Below are 22739 nucleotides of genomic sequence, written 5' to 3'. Positions count from 1 at the left end.
TGGCAGCCTTAGCCCCTAACAATGCAGTGTACAGTGATTTGGACATTATGTCTCTGTTGATGCACAACGAGATATTAACCTTTTGTGAAAGAGATGGTTTGCAGAGTCAGTGAGGAAGGAAGAATCCCTGTTGAGAGCTGTGGAAGAAACAGGGCCTGGGTTCTGCTTCAGGGAATCCACGCTGACCTGATTGTTTTAACATAAGAGAAGCCATGTTGGATCAGGCCAATGGCCCATCCAGTCCAACACTCTGTGTCACACAGTGACCAAAATGTATATATATATGTGTGTGTATATACATACACACGCATAATGTGGCTAATAGCCACTGATGGACCTCTGCTCCATATTTTTATCCAATATGCTTGCAGATGCCACCACCTCCTGTGGCAGTGAATTCCACGTGTTAATCACCCTTTGGGTGAAGAAGGACTTCCTTTTATCCGTTTTAACCTGACTGCTCAGCAATCTCATTGAATGCCCACGAGTTCTTGTATTGTGAGAAAGGGAGAAAAGTACTACTTTCTCTACTTTCTCCATCCCATGCATAATCTTGTAAACCTCTATCATATCACCCCACAGTCGACATTTCTCCAAGCTAAAGAGCCCCAAGCGTTTTAACCTTTCTTCAAAGGGAAAGTGTTCCAAACCTTTAATCATTCTAGTTGCCCTTTTCTGCACTTTTTCCAATGCTATGATATCCTTTTTTGAGGTACGGTGACCAGAATTGTACACAGTATTCCAAATGAGACCGCACTATCGATTTATACTGGGGCATTATGATACTGGATTATTTGTTTTCAATTTCCTTCCTAATAATTCCCAGCATGGCTTTGGCCTTTTTTATTGCAATCGCACACTGTCTTGACATTTTCAGTGAGTTATCTACCACGACCCCAAGATCTCTCTCTTGGTCAGTCTCTGCCAGTTCCCTTCAACTTGTATTTGTAGCTGGGATTCTTGGCCCCAATGTGCATTACTTTGCACTTGGCCACATTGAACCTCATCTGCCATGTTGACGCCCACTCACCCAGCCTCAACAGATCCCTTTGGAGTGCCTCACAATCCTCTCTGATTCCCACCACCCTGAAAAATTTAGTGTCATTTGCAAACTTGGCCACTTCACTGCTCACTCCCAACTCCAAATCATTTACAAATAAGTTAAAGAGCATGGGACCCAGTACTGATCCCTGCGGCACTCCACTGCTTACCGTCCTCCACTGTGAAGACTGCCCATTTAAACTCACTCTCTGCTTCCTATTAATTAGCCCGTTTTTGATCCACAAGAGGACCTGTCCTTTTACTCCATGACTCGCGAGCTTACTAAGGAGCCTTTCTCTCTTTCAGATCTAACGCCAGTGCTCAAAGATGGCCCTCTGCGACTACGGCTGCAACTCGCTCTGCGGCATCAACACAGCTTGCGTCTCCCAAATCCCACCCTCGGAAGTCATCGTCCAGCCTCCGCCTTTCTGCATTACCATCCCAGGACCAATCATCGCTGCCAGCCCTGAACCGGTGGCTGTAGCAGCAAACAACCCCTGTGCCACCCCTGGCTACGAGCCTTGCGGTTACGGTGGCTACGGCGCCTCCCGTGGCTATGGGTACGGATCCAGAAGATGGGGTTACAACTCTGCATGCTCCTATCCCTATGGCCGTTATGGCTGCAAAGATGGTTGTTAAGCAGCAAACGCAGGAACACGGGCATCCCTTTTCAGAAATACTCGAACAACCCCACTGTTGTTGATGTCAGTGAGAACTGCTGGTGAGCTGGGATTCCTGGAATGAGCAATTTAATCTTAATTGCTTTTTTATCTTTCCGTTTCCATGGGATAATTGCTTTGCTTCAGTTCCTTTGCCCACGCTTTCCTGGCCTCTTCGCCTCTCTGCTACTTTGAAGAAGGCTGAGGATCCAATCCATTTAAAAAAAAATCCTTTCCCACGTCGAATCATCAGATTATATGACTCATATGGCATAGAACTGCATGATCTGTAAATTCTGGGGTGACTGGCTGAAAAAACAAAACAAAAAACCTCTAGATGCATATATGTGCTACATGTATCTTTCTAGGTCTTCCTAATGTTCTAGCTTTCCCTGAGAGCCAGTTTGGCGTAGCGGTTAAGTGTGAGGACTCTTATCTGTGAGAACCAGGTTTGACTCCCCACTCCTCCACTTGCACCTGCTGGAATGGTCTTGGGTCAGCCATCGCTCTCGCAAGAGTTGTCCTTGAAAGGGTAACTTCTGGGAGAGCTCTCTCAGCCCCACCCATCTCACAGGGGTGTGTGTTGTGGGGGGAGAAGAATAGGAGATTGTAAGCCGCTCTGAGTCTCAGATTCAGAGAGAAGGGCGGGGTCTATAAATCTGCAGTCTTCTTCTCTGAGTCTCAGATTCAGAGAGAAGGGCAGGGTATAAATCTGCTGAGCTCTCTCAGCCCCACCTACCTCACAAGATGTCTGTTGTGTGTGTGTGGGGGGGGAGGTAAAGTTGATTGTGACTGCTCTGAGATTCAGAGTACAGGACGGGATATGAATCTCACAACCTGAGTTCGTTCAGGTAGCCGGCTCGAGGTTGACTCAGCCTTCCATCCTTCCGAGGTCGGTCAAATGAGTACCCGGTTTGCTGTGGGGGGGGGGAAGTGTAGATGATTGGGGAGGGCAACGACAAACCACCCTGTAAAAAAGTCTGCCGCAAAAATGTGAAAGCAACATCACCCCAGAGTCGAAAATGACCGGTGCTTTATAAATCCAATATCATCATCTTCTTCTTCTTTGATTCAGTTGCCGAGGTCTCAAAAACATTCCAACTGCACTGAACAAACTCAGATCCCTAAATCTCATAGCCAAGGGATGGTCCCCATGCACAATGAAGTCTGGTTGCCAAGTCCAATTCAAGAAATATCTGGGGACTTTGGGGGTGGAACCAGGAGGCTTTGGGGGTGGAGCCAGGAGACATTAGGGGTGGAGCCAAGATCAAGGCTGTGACAAGCATCATTGAACTCCAAAGGGAGTCCGGGCCATCACATTGAAAGGGACGGCACACCTTTTCAATGCCTTTCTTCCATAGGAAATAATGAAGGATAGGGGCACCTTCTTTTGGGGCTCATAGAATCGGACCCTGTGGTCCAATCTTTTTGAAGCTTGGGGGATATTTGGGGGGAGAGGCACTAGATGCTATGCTGAAAATTTGGTGCCTCTACCCCGCAAAACAGCCACTCCAGAGCCCCAGATACCCGCGGATCAATTCTCCATGATTTTCTAAGGGAATAAAACTCTATAGGGAATAATGGAGTGCCCAGCAGACATTTCCCTTCCCACTTTCTGACGACCCTGAAGCGGGGGGAGGGCCTCCAAACCGGGGGATCCCCTGCCCCCACCTGATGATTGGCAACCCTACAATGAAGTGAAGTCATGCACACTGTCAGGTTTGCAGACAAATGTCTTATTTTAAAAAAAAAAAAACAACCACCACCACCTGGGGGTAACAGTTGGTATGCCTAAACAGCATGAACAATGTCTCGACATGTTCAAAGGTTGGGAAAGCAGAGTTTGGGCAGCGTCTTGGGTTGCTATGGCAACTCAAAATGGTGCAAAGGAAAAAAAAGGAAATGAGGGGGAGGGCAGTGGAGGCAGTGTATGGGAGAACAGCCAATGGGACAGATTGGAGGGGAGTGATAACGGAATGTGGGTCGTGGAGACTGGAGGTGGGAGGAGACTGAGGTTACCAGGGCGTTTTCTTTTTTTGTAGCAGGAACTCCTCTTAAGGTTGCCAATCCCCAGGTGGGAGCAGGGGATCCCCCGGTTTGGAGGCCCTCCCCCCCCCGCTTCAGGGTTGTCAGAAAGCGGGGGGAGGGGAGGGAAATGTCTGCTGGGAACTCTGTTATTCCCTATGGAGATTTATTCCCATAGAAAATCATGGAGAATTGATCTGCAGGTATCTGGGGCTCTCAGGGCGCTGTTTTTTTTGGGTAGAGGCACCAAATTTTCAGTATAGCATCTAGTGCCTCTCTGCAAAATACCTCCCAAGTTTCAAAAAGATTGGACCAGGGGGTTCAATTCTATGAGCCCCAAAAGAAGGTGCCCCTATCCTTCATTATCTCCTATGGAAGGAAGGCATTGGAAAGGTGTGCCGTCCCTTTAAATGTGATGGCCAGAACTCCCTTTGGAGTTCAGTGATGCTTGTCACAGCCTTGATCTTGGCTCCACCCCCAAAGTCTCCTGGCTCCACTCCCAATGTCTCCTGGCTCCACCCCCAAAGCCCCCAGATATTTCTTGAATTGGACTTGGCAACCCTAGGGCTGGGTGTAACCTATTACCTCATGGGGAGGAAGGAAATTTTTTTCTTATTCACCCTACCTATCTCTTTGAAGCACCTTCGGTACCTTGACACTGTAAGCTCTCTGTTAGGAGTACAAAAGTGCAAAAATCGAGTGGCACCTTTAGGGTTAAGACAATTTGTGACTTCCTCTGAAAGCCAATGCTAGATTAAACCCTGGGCAGTAAAAATCTCAGAGGCCCCCTCACATATTATCTCCTAACAAAACCTTCAGGCATAGGGTTGCCAAGTTCAATTCAAGAAATATCTGGAGACTTTGGGGGTGGAGCCAGGAGACATTGGGGTGGAGCCAGGAGCAAGGGTGTGACAAGCATAATTGAACTCCAAGAGAGTTCTGGCCATCACATTTAAAGGGACAGCACACCTTTTAAAATGCCTTCCTTCCATAGGAAATAATGGATAGGGGCACCTTCTTTTGAGAATTTGGACCCCCCTGGTCCAGTCGTTTTGAAACTTGGGGGGTATTTTGGGAAGAGGCACTAGATGCTATACTGAAAATTTGGTGCATCTACCTCAAGAAACAGCCCCCCCCCCCAGAGCCCCCGATACCCGCGGATCAATTCCCCTTTATTCCCTTTGAGAATCGTTCTCCATAGCGAAAAATTGCCCAGTAGACTTTTCCCTCCTCCCCACCCTGCCGCTTTCTGATGACCTTAAAGCGGTGGGGAGGGCCTCTAAACCTGGGGATTGGCAACCCTCTCTCTCACACACACTCACACACTTACTGGGTCTGGCTCCTCCACAACGACATCTGAAAAGAACAGGAGCTACGCTGCTCTCTCTCTCTCTCTTTCACACACACACACACACACACACTTAGTTGCTCTGAAACAAAAGCAAAACAAAGGGAGGGACTGTGTTGCTGACCCTTCCCATGAAGTACTTCCTGCTCAACTTTAAAGGCACACACACACATTTTGAAACGGACCTCTTTGCGGGTTTCTAAACCTGCCCAAGATCTAGAGCTGCATGGCGGCTGTGGGGGCGGGGCTTCCCCCTCTTGGCCAGCTGATTGGGGATAGGGAGAAGCCTGTACAACTGGGAGATCCCCCGCTGGGACCTGGGGATTGGGAAGCCTATTCAGGCACCTTCTCAAAAGCCCCTTTGACAAAGCTGCAGGGGAGAGGCAGAGAGAAGCAAACTGGTCTGGGGCCTCTAAAGGTGTGGGGGCTCATAGGCCGATGCCTACTCAGTCTATTTAATAATCCGGCCCTGCGAGAAAGCTCATACCGTGCAACAATTGGGGTCTTATCTGTCTACAAGAGATGATCCCCAGTTGTTTTTTAGTGGATACAATCTTTGTACAGTTTCCCATGCCCCGTTAGAAACGAAGAGATTTCGCAGAACTGGTAAGGAATGGGGAAAGCAGAAGTTCTCTGTTACGTTTCTTCGATTGTGACACACAGAGAAAAAACGAAATGTCTTATTAAATTAATATCCGCATTTGATCCTTAAGCATTGATGTATTTTGAAGGGTTTTTTGCCTGTCCAGCAGTTAAACTCCGTCACTTGCCTTTGCCAATAAACTTAACTTCTTAGAGCATCTTAAATAACATTTATGTTCCATTTATTATGTCTTCATTTGGGTTACAAATTCATGTCAGCATACATGTCCGGGCTTCCATAAGTCACTCGGTAGAGCATTCTTTATACCAAAAGAATACGTCGACTGCAGGGTAACATGATAGACGTTTACAAGATTATGCATGGGATGGAGAAAGTAGAGAAAGAAGTACTTTTCTCCCTTTCTCACAATACCAGAACTCGTGGGCATTCAATGAAATTGTTGAGCAGTTGGGTTAGAACGGATAAAAGGAAGTACTTCTTCACCCAAAGGGTGATTAACATGTGGAATTCACTGCCACAGGAGGTGGTGGCGGCTACAGGCATAGCCAGCTTCAAGAGGGGGTTAGATAAAAATATGGAGCAGAGGTCCATCAGTGGCTATTAGCCACAGTATATTATTGGAACTGTCTGGGACAGTGATGCTCTGTATTCTTGGTGCTTGTGGGGGGGGGGGAGTGGAAGGGCTTCTAGACCCACTTGTGAACCTCCTGATGGCACTTGTTTTTTTTTTGGCCACTGTGTGACACAGAGTGTTGGACTGGATGGGCCATTGGCTTGATCCAACATGGCTTCTCTTCTGTTCTTATGTAACACAGAGTGTTGGACTGGAGGGGCCACTGGCCTGATCCAACATGGCTTCTCGTATGTTCTTATGTTCAAATTTGTCCAAGCTCTGAAAAGGCTTTTTTTCCACCTGAGGGTAATAGTTGGTACCATCAATACCATCAAGCTGATGATATTGAGATAATTAATTAGCTTTATCGCGCCCGCTCCCGGCTGGGACTGCCTCCAGCGCTGCCGGCGCCCCCCCCCCCCATGGATCATACGCTGAACAAGTCAACAGTGTGATGCAGTGGCTAAAAAGGCAAATGCAATTTTGGGCTGTATCAACAGAAGTATAGTGTCCAGATCATGTGATTTACTCTGCTTTACTCTGCTCTGGTAAGACCTCACCTGGAGTATTGTTTCAGTTTTGGGCACGACATTTTAAGAAGAATATAGACAAGCTGGAATGGGTCCAGAGGATGGCGACGAAGATGGTGAGGGGCCTGGAGACCAAATCCTGTGAGGAAAGGTTGAAGGAGCTGGGGATGTTTAGCCTGGAGAGGAGGTGGCTGAGAGGTGATATGATCACCATCTTCAAGTACTTGAAGGGCTGTCATATAGAGGAGGGTGTGGAATTGTTTTCTGTGGCCCTGGAAGGTAGTACTAAAACCAATGGGTTGAAATTAAATCAGAAGAGTTTCCAGCTCAACATTAGGAAGAACTTCCTGACCGTTAGAGCAGTTCCTCAGTGGAACAGGCTTCCTCGGGAGGTGGTAGTCTCTTCTTCTTTGGAGGTTTTTAAACAGAGGCTAGTGGCCATTTGACAGCAATGAAGATCCTGTGAATTAAGGGGGAGGTGTTGGTGAGTTTCCTGCATTGTGCAGGGGGTTGGACTAGATGACCCTAGAGGTCCCTTCCAACTCTATGATTCTGTGGACCAGCCCGGCTTTTCCAGGAGAAGCGGGCCATTAGGCTTCCCAACCCCCCCCCCCCCGCCCTGGTGGTGGACCCCCGAATTTGCAGCCTCCTTCTTCGCTCTCCAAAAATCCGGAAGCGAGGGGGGATGGAGGGGGGGGGGAGAACATACGTGTAGGCATCATGTTGTTGTAGAGCTCCTGATCCGTTTGTAAAATGTGTGCCCCTTTAGGCTGCACAGTAAACAGGAAACAGGAAGGGCTTCATTGGAAAGGGCCAGTAACAGTTTCCATGGAGAACGGCCCCTCCCTTTCTTTTGCTTTCGTTTTCACAGCAAGCAAAGTTCTGCAGGAAGAAGATCTAGTAAGTATTTGTGTGTGAGAGAGAGGGAGGGGACAGGGGATTCCCTGGTTTGGAGGCCCACTCCCCCTTTAGAAAGCATGGAGGGAGGGAAATGTCTACTGGGACTCTATTATTCCCTATGGAGAATGATTCCCATAGGGAATAATAGAAAATTGATCCGTGGGTATTGGGGGCTCTGGGGGGGGGGCTATTTTTTGAGGTAGAGGCACCAAATTGTTAGTATAGCATCTAGTGCCTCTCCCCAAAATACCCCCCCCCCAAGTTTCAAAACGATTGGACCAGAGGGTGCAATTCTATGATCCCCAAAACATGGTGTCCCTATCCTTCATAATTTCCTGTGGAAGAAAGGCATTGAAAAAGGTGTGCCGTCCCTTTAAACGTGATGGCCAGAACTCCGTTTGGAGTTCAATTATGCTTGTCACACCCTTGTTCCTGGCTCCACCCCCAATGTCTCCTGGCTCCACCCCCAAAGTCTCCTGGCTCCGCCCCCAAAGTCCCCAGATTTTTCTTTAATTGGACTTGGCAACCCTAACGGCCATCCAGAAGAGTGGGGAGGAGGTGAAAGATGAATCAGCCATCTAGCCTCTGCTTGAAAACCTGCAAAGAAGACCACTCTGGGAACTGCTCGATAGGAAGGCGAGCCTGGCCCCGAGCATGGGGGGAGCATCGCCCATCCCCACCAGGGTTCTGCAAGCTGCTGGAGCTGCGGGGCCGGAAAAGGAGTGCAGCTTGAGCCATAGGCCTCCGGACAAGGCGGGGCATGACAATAGCAGAGTTTGTCCAGCTACAGAAGCGTGCTACTGCTGATTGCAGTGAATAAATCTCCCAAGAAGTATATTGCAGAGAAAGTAAACTTTACCTTTATTCAAGTCGATCCAGTTCACATTCAGCTTGCAGTCAAAAGGAGAGAAAGAAGCCTAATGTAAAGAATCATTTCCCTGGCACAAATGTCCAGCTTGTCTGGCCTGGTGTGTGGGGGCAAGAGGACACTGCATCTAAAGGAGAGATCTGCAGAGACGGGTGTTCGATGGAAGGCCATGTGAGTGAGTGAGAGGACAAAGCGAGAAAAAAGAGGGGTCAGAGGGCAGCTCCCAGGTTAAGACAAAGAGAGGCATCCCATTCAAGGACATAATCGCTATGCACCCTTAGAGTGATGTAGCGCCCCCTAGTGTCCAGGCATGCTGAGTTGCTCATTCCAACAGACACAACAGTCATCTTCAAGTATTTAAAGAGGATGGTATGGAGTTATTTTCTGTTGCTCCAGAGGGTCGAACCAGAGTCAATAGGTTGGAATGAGAGCCAGTTTGGTGTAGTGGTTAAGTGTGCAGACTCTTATCTGGGAGAACTGGGTTTGAGTCCCCACTCCTCCACTTGCACCTGCTGGAATGGCCTTGGGTCAGCCATAGCTCTGGCAGAGGTTGTCCTTGAAAGGGCAGCTGCTGTGAGAGCCCTCTCCAGCCCCACCCACCTCACAGGGTGTCTGTTGTGGGGGAGGAAGGGAAAGGAGATTGTGAGCCGCTCTGAGACTCTTGGGAGTGGAGGGCGGGATATAAATCCAATATCTTCATCTACCTCTAGGGTGTCTGTTGTGGGGGAGGAAGGGAAAGGAGATTGTGAGCTGCTCTGAGACTCCTCGAAGTGTAGGGCGGGATATAAATCCGATATCTCCTTCTTCTTCTCCTCAATTACATCAGAAGAGTTTTCAACTAAACATTAGGAAAGACTCACAACCTGAGTTCGATCCCCGGCGGGAGCTGGGTTTTCAGGTAGCCGGCTCGAGGTTGACTCAGCCTTCCATCCTTCTGAGTTCGGTCAAATGAGTACCCAGCTTGCTGGGGGGAAAGCGTAGAGGACTGGGGAAGGCAATGGCAAACTACCCATAAAAAATCTGCCATGGAAACGTCGTGAAAGTAACGTCACCCCAGAGTCAGAAACGACTGGTGCTTGCACAGAGGACCTTTCCTTTCCCTGACAGTTTGAGCGGCTCCTCAGTGGAACAGGCTTCCTTGAGAGGTGGTGGGCTTTCCTTCTTTGGAGGTTTTCAAGCAGAGGCTAGATGGCCATCTGACAGCATTGAAGATCCTGCGAATTAGGCAGATAATAATAATAATAATAATAATAATAATAATAATAATAATAATAATAATAATAAATTTATTTTTGTATCCTGCCCTCCCCCGCCAAAGGCAGGCTCAGGGCGGCTCACAGACATGGAGTTCCATGATTCAAATAAAACAATGTAACAACCGTTTTAAATACAATCAATTACATGAATAAATTAGTTAAAAAGATAAAACAGGTGCTATAAGATACTATAAGTCATAATCATACATAAAATGGCTAGATGGCTGCAGGTCAGTTTAGCCAGGTTCTGTCTTAAAGGCAAGCTGAAAAAGAAATGTTTTGCAAGCCCTGCGGGGCAGGAAGGGTTGCGTTGGTGTTTCGTTCTCATGGCCCCTTCTTAAACGCCCAGGAAAATGCTGATCACCGCTTTGGGGTCAGGAAGTATTTTTTTCGAGATCATAAATGCTCAGTCCTAACCCCTGAACCTGTGTAAAAACCCAGAACTCATATGCCTACTGTTTTATAGACATTCAGTCCTGCTGGACTGGGAACATTTGGTCTCTGTGCCAGCTCAATATGAACATTTTACCCTGTATGGACTATGCAGCAGTGTTTCTAGCCAAGCACCAGTCAGCTTCCTGTCTGTACCATTGTGTGACCGTTTGCGCCTTCCTAGATGAGGTGCCAAGTCCTGCAGACCGCAACTGTGCTCCTGTCATCCAGAAGACAGTGCCACAGAAGTGGAGACCATGATGTCCTTCAAGACATTAAACCATGTTGGTCTGCAGTAGAAAAAGCTAGATGTGAGTCCAGTAGCGCCAAAGAGACCCACAATATTTCCCAGGCGTTCTCAAAGATGATAAAGGAAGCTTTGAATCTCAGACTCTGACTGTACTGGTGGACCATCAGCCTGATCCAACATGGCTTCTGTTATGTTCTTAGAAGAAGAATTAGATATTGGATTTATATCCCGCTCTCCACTCCAAAGAGTCTCAGAGCGGCTCACAATCTCTTTTACCTTCCTCCCCCACAACAGTCACCCTGTGAGGTGGGTGGGGCTGGAGAGGGCTCTCACAGCAGCTGCCCTTTCAAGGACAACCTCTGCCAGAGCTATGGCTGACCAAGGCCATTCCAGCAGGTGCAAGTGGAGGAGTGGGGACTCAAACCCAGTTCTCCCAGGTAAGAGTCTGCACACTTAACCACTACACCAAACCGGCTCTCTCTTGTATGGAGCAGAGGCTCATCAGTGGATATTGATCCTTCTAACGTTATCCTAATTGAGTGATATTAAAATACTTATCCAAATAAGTGAGCACTGATTCAGTCCAGTAGCTCTTTGGAAACAACAAGATTTTTTGTGATTAAGCTTCCATAAGAACATCAGCGACAGTGGCCAAAAACCAGGTGCCGTCAGGAGGTCCACCAGCGGGGCCAGAAGCCTTTCCACTCTTTCCCTCCCACAAGCACCAAGAAGACAGAGCATCAGTGTCCCAGATGTAATGTTCCATCAATACCCTGCTCTTCACTACCTGAAGGAGTCTCAAAGGGCGTTTTCGCACTTACCTTTTACTGGCGCGACCACCCTCCTCACGCCGGCGGATCTGCAGGGATTTCGCACCAGAAGCTCCGGCGCAGCCAAAAGAGCCGGCAACTTCCGTCGCGGAGCCAGCTCAAACGGAAACCGCCAAGAAGCAGGAAAAACGTTTGAGCTGGCTCCGCGACGGAAGTTGCCGGCTCTTTTGGCTGCGCCGGCGCTTCTGGTGCGAAATCCCTGCAGATCCACCGGCGTGAGGAGGGTGGTCGCGCCAGTAAAAGGTAAGTGCGAAAACGCCCAAAGTGTCTCACAATCACCTTCCTCCCTTCCTGTCCCACAACAGACATCCTGTGAGGTAGGTGGGGTTATTAGTTTTGTTGTTGTTCAGTCACACAGTCGAGCTCGATTCTTTGCAACCCCCATGGACAAAGTCACGCCAGGCCCGCCTGTCTTCCACCATCCTCCGAAGTCTGCTCAAAGTCTGGGGGTTTTAGACTTCAACTCAAATCGGTGGGGTAGGGCGGGATATAAATCGAATAAAGTAAAGTAAAGTAAAAGTAAATCCTCTCTCTCTCTCTCTCTCTCTCTCTCTCTCTCTAAGTGTCCTGACAGATCATTAATGTCCAGCTCTAACCCCTGGACCTGTGTAATAACTCTGCTACTGCTGCTGGGAAGGACACAGGGTTTCTAACTCCATGTTGGAAAATTCCTGGAAAATTTAGAGGTGGAGCATGGAAAGGGTGGGGTTTGAGGAGGGGTGGGGCTTCAGACAGATACAATGCCATAGGCTCCATCTGCCAGACCAGCCTCTTCCTCCTGGAGAACCATTGTTGCCACTCTCCAGGTGAGGGCGAGAGATCACTCAAATTACAACTGCTGCTCAGAACATTCTTACCGCAGCTGGGAAAGAGATAGGGGTGTCAACTTCAGGTTGGGAAATTCCTGGAGACTTGTAGGGTGGAGCATAGAGGGGGTGGGGCTTGAAGAGGGGCGACCTCAGACTCCACCTTCCAAATCAGCCCTCCTGAGGAACCATTATTGCCACACTCCGTATGAGGATGGAGATCCCTCAGAATTACAACTGCTCTCCAGAAGGCAGAGATCAACTCTCCTGGAGAAAATGGCTGCTTTGCTGGCTGGACTCTGTGTCCTTATACCCTGCTGAAGTTGCTTCTTTCCTGCTTAGGTCTACACTATGAGTTCAGAACACTCACAGACTTACCGCCTAGCCTACCTCACAGGGTTGTTGGGCAGTCCAAAAGGCAAGTCAGCTCTAAACCAGAATACGCATTTTTTCATAACAGTCAGTATGACAATGGAGTTTCTAAATCTTCCAAAACCGAAACACCCTTCCTACTTAAAACAAAGAAAAAAATTAAAGGTTGTTAAATGCCGTACCTAAGCATGGGTTTCAGGCAAGTTTCATTATATATTGAATGTACCATCTGGTTGATTGCATTGACCCTTGAGTCCCAGTGAGAAAGGTGGCCAGTAAATAATGCCTAAACCAGGGGTGTCAAACATGCGGCCTGGGGGGCGAATTGGGCCCCCAGAGGGCTCCTATCAGGCCCTTGAGCAACTGGCTATCATCTGCTTCTTTCTTCCTCTCTCTTGCTTCCTTCTGTGTCACAGCTTGCTTTGCCAGGCTCTCTCAATCATGCAGCAGAGCTACTGAGCCAAGCCTCTCTTCCTTCTATTAGCTTAGGCTCCTGGTCCTCTAAGGAAGGAAGGAAAGAGTCAGAGCTTCCTTTGCCCAGTTCCCTGGATCGCACAGAAGAGATACAAAGAAAGCACCTTTAAGACCAATGAGTGCTAATGTTTTAAGCATGTTTTATTTTAAGGGTGTTTTAAAAAAAAAAAATCTTTAATTGTGTTTCTCTGTGTTTTTTAATAAAGTTTATATCTCTGCTATCTGGCATTACATTTTTATGATTCACGTGGCCTGGCCCAAAAAGGTCTCATTTCTGTAAGATCCATTGAGTTCGACACCTCCGGTCTAGACCCTCTGAAACTTTTAAAGTCAGTTGTCATCAGCGGCGGACCGACCAGGGTGTCACCTCGCCTGATGCCAAGCGGGCCCCCGTAAACTTTAGACAACGTGTTAAAAATGTTAATGACCTTTTTGCAGCTTGAAAATATATTAGAAGTTCAAGTTCCAGTATTGTTATTCTAATGCAACTAAAATTTACACTGTATTTAGGGTTGCCAGCCTCTAGGTGGAACCTGAGAATCTTCCGCTTTGACAGAAGAGCTGCAGAGATCAGATCCCATGGAGGAAATGTGATCTGTATTTACATATAATAATATCTACTATGTATTGCAAATAATATGCACAATATATATACACTGCAATTGCTTAAATATATATATATATATATATATATAACAAATATTTTAATTGTCCCTTTTTTTCCACTTACGTGGTTTTTTTTTTTTTAAATGTTTATTTCTTACAAAAAAAAATGATGGCCTTATCATTGTGGGTGGCCTCCTATGTTTCCTGGTGGCCCATGTTTTAAGACCCAGTCCGCTACTAAGAACATAAGAGAAGCCATGTTGGATCAGGCCAATGGCCCCTCCAGTCCAACACTCTGTGTCACATAAGAACATAAGAGAAGCCATGTTAGATCAAGCCAATGGCCCTTCCAGTCCAACACTCTGTGTCACATAAGAGAAGCCATGTTGGATCAAGCCAATGGTCCTTCCAGTCCAACACTCTATGTAATATAAGAACATAAGAGAAGCATGTTGGATCCGGCCAATGGCCCATCCAGTCCAACATTCTGTGTCACATGAGAACATAAGAGAAGCCATGTTGGATCACGCCAGTGGCCCCTGAAGTCCAACACTCTGCGTCACGTAAGAACATTAGAGAAGCCATGTTGGATCAGGCCAATGACCCATCAAGTCCAACACTCTGTGTTACATAAAGACATAAGAGAAGCCATGTTGGATCAGACCAATGGCCCATCCAGTCCAACAATCTGTGTCACATAAGAATAGAAGAGAAGCCATGTTGGATCAGGCCAATGGCCCATCCAGTCCAACATTCTGTGTCACACAGTGGCCAAAATATATATATATATATATATATATATATATATATATATATATATATATATATATATATATATATATATATATATATATATATATATATATATATATATACACACACACACACACTGTTACTAATAGCCACTGATGGACCTCTGCTCCACATTTTTATCTAACTCCCTTTTGAAGGTGGCTATGCTTGTAGCCGCTACCACCCTCCTGTGGCAGTGAATTCCTCATGTTAATCAGCCTTTGGGTGAAGAAGGACTTCCTTTTATCCGTTTTAACCGACTGCTTAGCAATTTCATCGAATGCCCACGAGTTCTTGTAGTGTGAGAAAGGGAGAAAAGGACTTCTTTCTCTACTTTCTTCATCCCATGCATCATTTTGTAAACCTCTCTCATGTCACCCCACACTCTATGTTTCTCCAAGCTAAAGAGCCCAAGCGCTTCAACCTTTCTTCATATGGAAAGTGTTCCAAACCTTTAATCATTCTAGTTGCCCTTCTCTGGACTTTTTCCAATGCTATAATATCCTTTTTGAGGTGCGGGGACCAGAATTGCACACAGTACTCCAAATGAGACCGCACCATCGATTTATACAGGGTCATTATGATACTGGCTGATTTGTTTTGAATTCCCTTCCTAATAATTCCCAGCATGGCGTTGGCCTTTTTTATTGCAATCACACATTGTCTTGACATTACATGATTGGCTGTCATGGAGATATAAAGCACAGGAAACGGGATTTATGATGCAGCGAAAGCTTTATTCAGGAAAAATAACAAAAACAGGAATACATAACCAAAGCTCCCGCGTTGGTACCCAATCCAGCAGAAGTCGAGCAAACGCCCAGCAGTAACTTTTTTTCTCATTACACGGAGCCAGGAACAACCTCATGCTTGACAATTCAGCCCCAAGGCATTTGAACATCTCTGCATACCCTTTGGCAAAGCTAACCTACATCTGAGAAATAACTAAACAGTAGGAGAAAAAAAGGCATGCCAAGATGCTATATTTTTTTCCAGAGGTACTAAGCAGGTGCTGCAGTTACAGGTGCTCAGTGGTCCCTGAAATCTGGGCCCAAAAGCTCAGCTGTGGAATCTGTGCTCGGGTGGGGGGGAGATCAATTTCCTATTGATTTCTGTCTCCGTAGCAGATCGATCCGGGTCTAGCAAGGATAGCCGCAAGTGCTGTACCGGCGCCTCGGCCGGCAGATCCCTCGGAGACCACCGGAGCCCCGATCCCGAAGCGCATGGTGTGTAACCCCCCACGGACACAGGTTCGCAGCTGGCAGCGAGGATGGGACCCGGGATGGTCACCACGTAGGGAGGCGCTGGATCACCACTTCCGACGGGGGGATCTGGTTGACGCAGGCGACGTTGGCCCCGGATGTTATGCCGAGACTGCTCGCGGAGACGGGCATGCCGCCGCCGTAGCCGAGCATTGCCTGATCCAACCCCGCATGGCCCAAGTCCGAGCATCGGAGAGGAGGCGCAGGATGGAATGGCGCAAGATGGAGGGTAGCAACAAGCCATGTCTGTGAATGAGTTGGGGGATCTGAAAGGACAAATGAAAGACACGTGTTAATCTCCCATCAACTTTTGTTGGCTCTTTCCCTGCAGCAGCATCTGAAATCAGTCGTACCCTCGAAACTCGTTTTTGCACAGCACTATCTAATTCAATAAAGCATTCGACACATCAAGAGGTTACGTTTTAAGACTGTAGAGCGGGGGTGGCCAAACTTGCTCGACGTAAGAGCCATACAGAATAAAGATCAGATGTTTCAGAGTCGCAAGACATGAACATCAGATGTTTGAGAGCCACAGGATGTGGGTGGAGGGAGGGAGGGAGGAAGGAGGAAAGCAGATAGCTGTGGGATGGAAGGAGAGGTGGAAAGAAAGCAGCTTTCAAATGCATTATCCAAGCCTTCAGCTGGCTTGGCTTGGAGAAGTGATTTAAAGAGAGAAGTGCCTTCTCCAAGCCAGCCAATGGGGTGTTGGGGATTCAAGAGGCCCACGATATGTGTGAAAGAGCCACATGTGACTCCCAAGCCACAGTTTGGCCACCCCTGCTGTGGAAGTTTCATACTGAGGTTTTTCCATCGTATCTTGATCCGAAGAGCCTGGTTGATGAAAAGTTCTGAAGGACTTCAAAGCTGTGTGCTAGTTTGGTCCGTCAAAATATTTTAAGTATTTTAAGATCTTGGGTATCACAATGTGTCTGTGTAGTCCCCATAGCCTGCATGTGTGTTTCAGAGGCAGTTCAAATTTGTTAGTGAATATACAGTAGCTTACCCTCCACAAGAATTGAAAAATGCAAAAGGAGCCAAACAATGAACTCTGGGCTTTAACACCAGCATGGAAAACATTATCCTGCAATATTCGCAGAATTCGGGGACATTTCTCCTTTCTTACAGGAGAAGAGAACAGTATTATACAAAACTTTTTTTTTTTTGTCAACCTAACACATGAAGCTGCCTAATGCCAAGTCAGACCATTGATCCATCAAGACCAGTAATGTCCACTCAGTCTGGCAGTGGTTCTCCAGGTTCTGAGGAAATGGTCATTCACATCTTCTATCAACTTTTAACTGGAGATGTCGGGGACCGAACCCAGGACTTTCTGCCTCCCAAGCATAGAATCATGGAATCATAGAGTTGGAAGGGACCTCTAGGGTCATCGAGTCCAACCCCCTGCACAATGCAGGATAAATGCAGGTTAAAATGCAGGTTAAAACGGATAAAAGGAAGTACTTCTTCACCCAAAGGGTGATTAACATGTGGAATTCACTGCCACAGGAGATGGTGGCGGCCACAAGTATAGCCACCTTCAAGAGGGGTTTAGATAAAAATATGGAGCAGAGGTCCATCAGTGGCTATTAGCCACAGTGTATGTGTGTATATAACATTTTTTGCCACTGTGTGACACAGAGTGTTGGACTTGATGGGCCGTTGGCCTGATCAACATGGCTTCTCTTATGTTCTTATGTTCTTAAACTCACAAACACCTCCCCCGAAATTCACAGGATCTTCATTGCTGTCAGATGCTCTTCTAACAAGCTGTGGCTCCAACATCTGCATCAGTTTTTTTTTTTTTCCAACAAGCTACCAAGGTCATTAAGAGCCCCGGGATGCAGAGTGGTAAAGCTGCAGTACTGCAGTCCTAAGCTCTGCTCACGACCTGAGTTTGATCCCAGTGGAAGCTGGGTTCCGGTAGCCAGCTCGAGGTTGACTAAGCCTTCCATCCTTCCGAGGTCGGTAAAACGAGTCCCCAGCTTGCTGGGGGGAAAGTGTAGATGGCCGGGGAAGGCAATGGCAAACCATCCCATAAAACGTCTGCTGTGAAAATGTGAAAGCAATGTCACCCCCAGGGCCAGAAACAACTGGTGCTTGCACAGGGGACTACCTTTACCTTTTTACCAAGGTCATTAGGAGAATTGTTATTACAGTTCCCGAACACTCATTCCATTTGCACGGGTGGCAGATTTAGTATATTAAAATAGTCTATTAAAACATCTTAGCGGCTTGCCCTTTGGGGGGAGAGTTTCTTCACCACAGACCTCCAGTACGACTTGATTTAGGACTGGCAGTGATCCTACTGTGGATCTCAGATGGCACAGTGTGCCCGTATGCACATACTGAAATGCCTTCCCCCCCACCCTCAAAAAAGCTTCCTTTCAAATGTCTTGGAGCTTAGCGCCCTCACCTGGATAGCCCAGGTAAGCCCAATCTCAGAAAACCTTGGAAACTAAGCAGAGGTGACCCTGGCAAGTACTCGGAAAGGAGACCTCCAAAGAATACCAGGGCTGGGATGCAGGGGCAAGCATATCAAGCCAGCTCCTTTGATTAACCACTGTGCCGGATTCAACCCAGTGGAGCCCCCTAGGCAGTCGAAATCCTGCGGGCCCCCTCGCAAATCATCTTGAGAGTCTGAGCGCCCGCCCCACCACCCGTGACCCCTGCTGCAGCCCCTTTCTTAAAAGCCCCTTTTACTAAGCTGCGGGAAAAAAAGGCAGAGAGAGGCAAACCTGGCGACGACGCCAGCAGCAGCCGAACCAGGCAAGTCGGGGAAAGAGCGGCTCAGTTGCTGGCTGTGTGTGCAGGCTGGGAGGGCTGCGAGCGAGGGGGGGGGGGGAATGGGGTGACAGAAGCTGACATGGGCCCCCTAAATGCATGGAGGCCTATAGGCCAGTGCCTGCTTGGCCTAATATTAATCCGGCCCTCATTAACCAGCTCGAGAAGGTACTTTTGTTGTTCAGTCACACAGTCGAGTCCGACTCTTTGCGACCCCATGGACCAAGTCACGCCAGGCCCTCCTGTCTTCTACCATCCTCAGAAGTCTGCTCAAATTCGTGTTAGCTACAGCAGTAAAGCTGTCCAGCCATCTCCTCTCTTGCCGTCCCCTTACACTTCCATAATAAAACTGAGTACATTTCTCTCTATTGAATGGACAGAAATCTTCTATTTTAGGCATCTTCCACCTGTTTAAAGTCCTTGGGCTTCAGACTTTTCTGTTCTGCGGCGCAAGCAGAGCAAACAATAAAGTTGCTCAGAATTTTTGGTAAAAGTCGTCTTACCTGGTGTTCTCAGGAAATAGAAGCGGAGAGGATTCGAGGTTGGAAATCCAGGAGCAATATACCAATGGATGAGATGGAGCTCTTTTTATACGCTTTCTTTAGGCCGCGAGGTGGAAAATAAGAGCCACCCTCCCCCCTCACCTGAGGTTTTAATTAACATATGCACAAATGTGAATGGTAAACTGAACCAAATTGCTTTGTTTTCATTTGAGCTCCTTAGCCCTTCGTCAGCCATTTAGGAACCTCACATTCCACCTCATTTTGCTTTTTTAATCTTTTCAATCTTTGGCAAAATTACCTCAGATTTAATTGACATTCCCCCAGGGATTCACCAGTGCCCTGTCATTTAGTTCTTCCATTCTCCCCTATTAACCGAAAAGTCAGCAAGGATTTTCCAGAGAAGTCCCATGGGAAGTTTTGGTCTGCTGAGTCAGATTACTGACCATCAATTTAGGCAGGTCAACTGGCAGCATTGAGGTCAACAAGAAGCCTTCCCCAGCTTTTCTCACTTGCTCTTTCAAAGGAAGGAGACGCTTCAATTTTGTATGCATAAATTGTGAGGGACATCTGAGTAAACACTTTCCCCCATTTGTTTTAATTTTTGGTGACAGAAGAACATAAGGGAAGCCATGTTAGATCAGGCAAATGTCCCATCCAGTCCAACACTCTGTGTGATATAGTGGCCAAAAACCCAGGTGCCATTAAGAACATAAGAGAAGCCCTGTTGGATCAGGCAAATGGTCCATCCAGTCCAACACTGTCACACAGTGGCTAAAAAAAACAGGTGCTATTAAGAACATAAGAGAAGTCCTGTTGTCTATCCAGTCCACCACTCTGTGTCACACAGTAGCCAAAAAAACCAAGTGCCATCAGGAAGTCCACCAGTGGGGCCAGGACACTAGAAGCCCTCCCACTGTGCTCGCCCGCCAAACACCAAGAATACAGAGCATCATTTGCCCCTTACAGAGAGTTCCATCTATACCTTGTGGCCAAGAGCCGCTGATGGACCTCTGCTCCTTATGTTTACAGGATCAGATCTAGGGGGGAGCAGGGGGTTGCTTGCCCTGGGCATCGCCAGAGTGGGGGCGCCAAATTGGGCATGGAGTCCATTCTATTTTATGGGCCCATAAGGGGTGTCATTTTTAAATTCCCCCCCTAAAAAAAAATGTAGATCTGGTCCTGTATGTTTATCCAATCCCCTCTTGAAGCTGTCTATGCTTGTAGCTGCCACCAGCTCCTGCGGCAGTGAATTCCATGTGTTAATCACCCTTCCTTGTATCCATTCTAAACCAACTGCTCAGCAATTTCATTGAGTGCCCACGAGTGATCAAAGAGAAGGTTGTTATTCTCCAGTTTATTTTCTTTGGCAAGTTTCCTTCCCCTTCCCCCCTCACCCCCGTTTCGTTTATCCATTTTGATGTATAATTGGCTTCAAGAGAGGAGATTGGATAAACAGATGGAGCAGAGATCCAATAACGGCTATTAGCCACAGCATATTGTTGAAACGCTCTGTTTGAGGCAGTGATGCTCAGTATTCTTGGTGCTTGGGGGGGGGGCACAGTGGGAGGGCTTCTAGTGCCCTGGTCCCACTGATGCACCTGGGATTTTTTGGCCACTGTGTGACACAGAGTGTTGGACTGTGGAAGGGCCATTGGCCTGATTCAACATGGCTTCTCTTATGTTTTTATGTGACACAGAGTGTTGGACTGGATGGGCCATTGGCCTGATCCAACATGGCTTCTCTTTTATTTTATGTGACACAGAGTGTTGGACTGGAGGGGCCATTGGCCTGATCCAACATGGCTTCTCTTAAGTTCTTATGTGACATAGAGTGCTGGACTGGATGGGCCATTGGCCTGATCCAACATGGCTTCACTTATGTTCTTATGTGACATTTTTTTTCCACATCATGGTGGGAAAATGGTGACAGAGGACAGGGATGACCAGGTAGGGGGCTTCTCAAAGGAGCAAGCATTCCCTCTCACACTATGGCCAACCAGTTCCTCTGGAGGTCCAACAGCAGCGCATAGAGGCCAAGACCTTCATAAGAACATCAGAAGAGCCCTGCAGGATCAGACCAGTGAAGGTCATCTAATCCAGCCTTCTATCTCACACAGTGGCCAACCAATTCCTCTAAGGTGGTACTGAATTCAAATCTACTTGCCTCTGAAAGTGGAGATCCATTTAAGCCACCATTGCTAGTACCCTCCGGTAGTCTTTTCCTCCATGAGCTGATAGCATGTGAAGTCTCACAGATTGGCTTTCCTCCCTCTTTATGTGTCTCTGTTATTAGTTGATTATAGGGGTTTTTTGGTAGAAAAAGTCCAGCAGGAACTCATTTGCATATTAGGCCACACCCCCATGATGTCGCCATTGTTTCACGCAGGGCTTTTCTGTAGAAAAAGCCCAGTAGAAACTACTTTGCATATTAGGCCACACACACCCTGACACCAAGCCAGCTGGAACTGTGTTCGTGCTCAAAAAATCCCCTGGGTTTTATAAAATTTATATAGGCTTATTATTCAAATAAACACTGTGGCACACAAATAAAGGGAGTACTGGGACAGTGATGCTCTATATTCTTGGTGTTGGGGGGGCACAGTGGGAGGGCTTCTAGTATCCTGGCCCCACTGATGGACTTCCTAATGGTGCCTGTTTGTTTTTTTCTTCTGGCCACTGTGTGACACAGAGTGTTGGACTGAATGGGCCATTGGCCTGATTCAACATGGCTTCTCTTATGTTCTTATGTGACAGAGTATTGGACTGGATGGGCCATTGGCCTGATCCAACATGGCTTCTCTTATGTTCTTATGTGACACAGAGCGTAGGACAGGATGGGCCATTGGCCTGATCCAACATGGCTTCTCTTATGTTCTTATGTGACACATAGTGTTGGACTGGATGGACCATTGGCCTGATCCAACATGTCTTTTCTTATGTTCTTATGTGTGACACGGAGTGTTGGACTGGATGGGCCATTGCCCTGATCCAACATGGCTTCTCTTGTGTTCTTATGTGACGCAGAGTGATGGACTGAATGGGCCATTGGCCTGATCCAACTTGGCTTCTCTTATGTTCTTATGTGTGTATATGCTTCAAATGCAGTCTTAAAGTCTGAGCAATTGCCACCTTGGATGGAAAGATGGCATAAAAATGTTTCACATAATAATTCAAAAAATAAATGTATATACTTGTAATGCAAAAGCAAGCATTGGTTTTAGTGACAATCATGACCTCTTTTTTGTTGTTAATATGGTTGCAAAACTGAGATGAGAACAACTTCATTAGCAGTGCTGAGAAACAGTGAAATAAACGCCAATTTTTGCACAAACGCAAACGGTGCTGAAATTTAGTACCCTTGCTCCCCAAAATTTGCTAGGGCAAGCAAGCTGGAAATGGGTACAGCCTAAAAGCTTAAACCCATAAATCAGGCCAGATAAGCGGCGGCTGCAGTGAAAGAGTACATTCCCATTATCTACCATCAAATGTCCAAGAAAATGAGCCAGTTTAACTAAATGCCTAAAGAACAGTATCACCGTTGAAAGAATGTGCCCGGAGAGTCACAATTAGGGTGTCTCTGGAAACCACCCATCTAACTCCCCAAAGGAGGGGCCCCTCAGATCAAAGGCTATGATGGTAATCTCAAACAAATGAGCAGGTTCCTCTGGGACCAGTTAATCCTCACTCATTTCCGTGGGATCTCTCCCGCAAATGTAGATCTGAAAAACCTCTCCACCAGAGCACCTTCTCTTCCCTTGGACAAGGGCATGCCAACCAAAGTTAGTGA

General features: G+C 47.2%; 1 protein-coding gene and 1 pseudogene across 1 annotated transcript; one reads left to right on the top strand and one right to left on the bottom strand.

Annotated features, from left to right (window-relative positions):
* Positions 1-1349: 1349 nt before the first annotated feature.
* On the top strand, positions 1350-1680 carry LOC132584964 (claw keratin-like). Its single transcript, XM_060256853.1, has one exon. The coding sequence runs from the start codon at positions 1369-1371 to the stop codon at positions 1678-1680; it is 312 nt and encodes a 103-aa protein (XP_060112836.1). The 5' UTR covers positions 1350-1368.
* A 13865-nt stretch (positions 1681-15545) lies between these two features.
* On the bottom strand, positions 15546-15931 carry LOC132588727 (claw keratin-like; annotated as a pseudogene).
* Between the last annotated feature and the right edge of the window lie 6808 nt (positions 15932-22739).

The sequence above is a fragment of the Heteronotia binoei genome, chromosome 1 (assembly GCF_032191835.1).
Source record: "Heteronotia binoei isolate CCM8104 ecotype False Entrance Well chromosome 1, APGP_CSIRO_Hbin_v1, whole genome shotgun sequence".
NCBI classification, from domain to species: Eukaryota; Metazoa; Chordata; class Lepidosauria; order Squamata; family Gekkonidae; genus Heteronotia; species Heteronotia binoei.
This window is presented reverse-complemented; position numbering and strand designations above follow the sequence as displayed.

Coding starts and splice junctions, on each gene's coding strand:
- LOC132584964 (XM_060256853.1), top strand. CDS start 1,369: ATGGCCCTCTGCGACTACGGCTGCAACTCGCTCTGCGGCATCAACACA.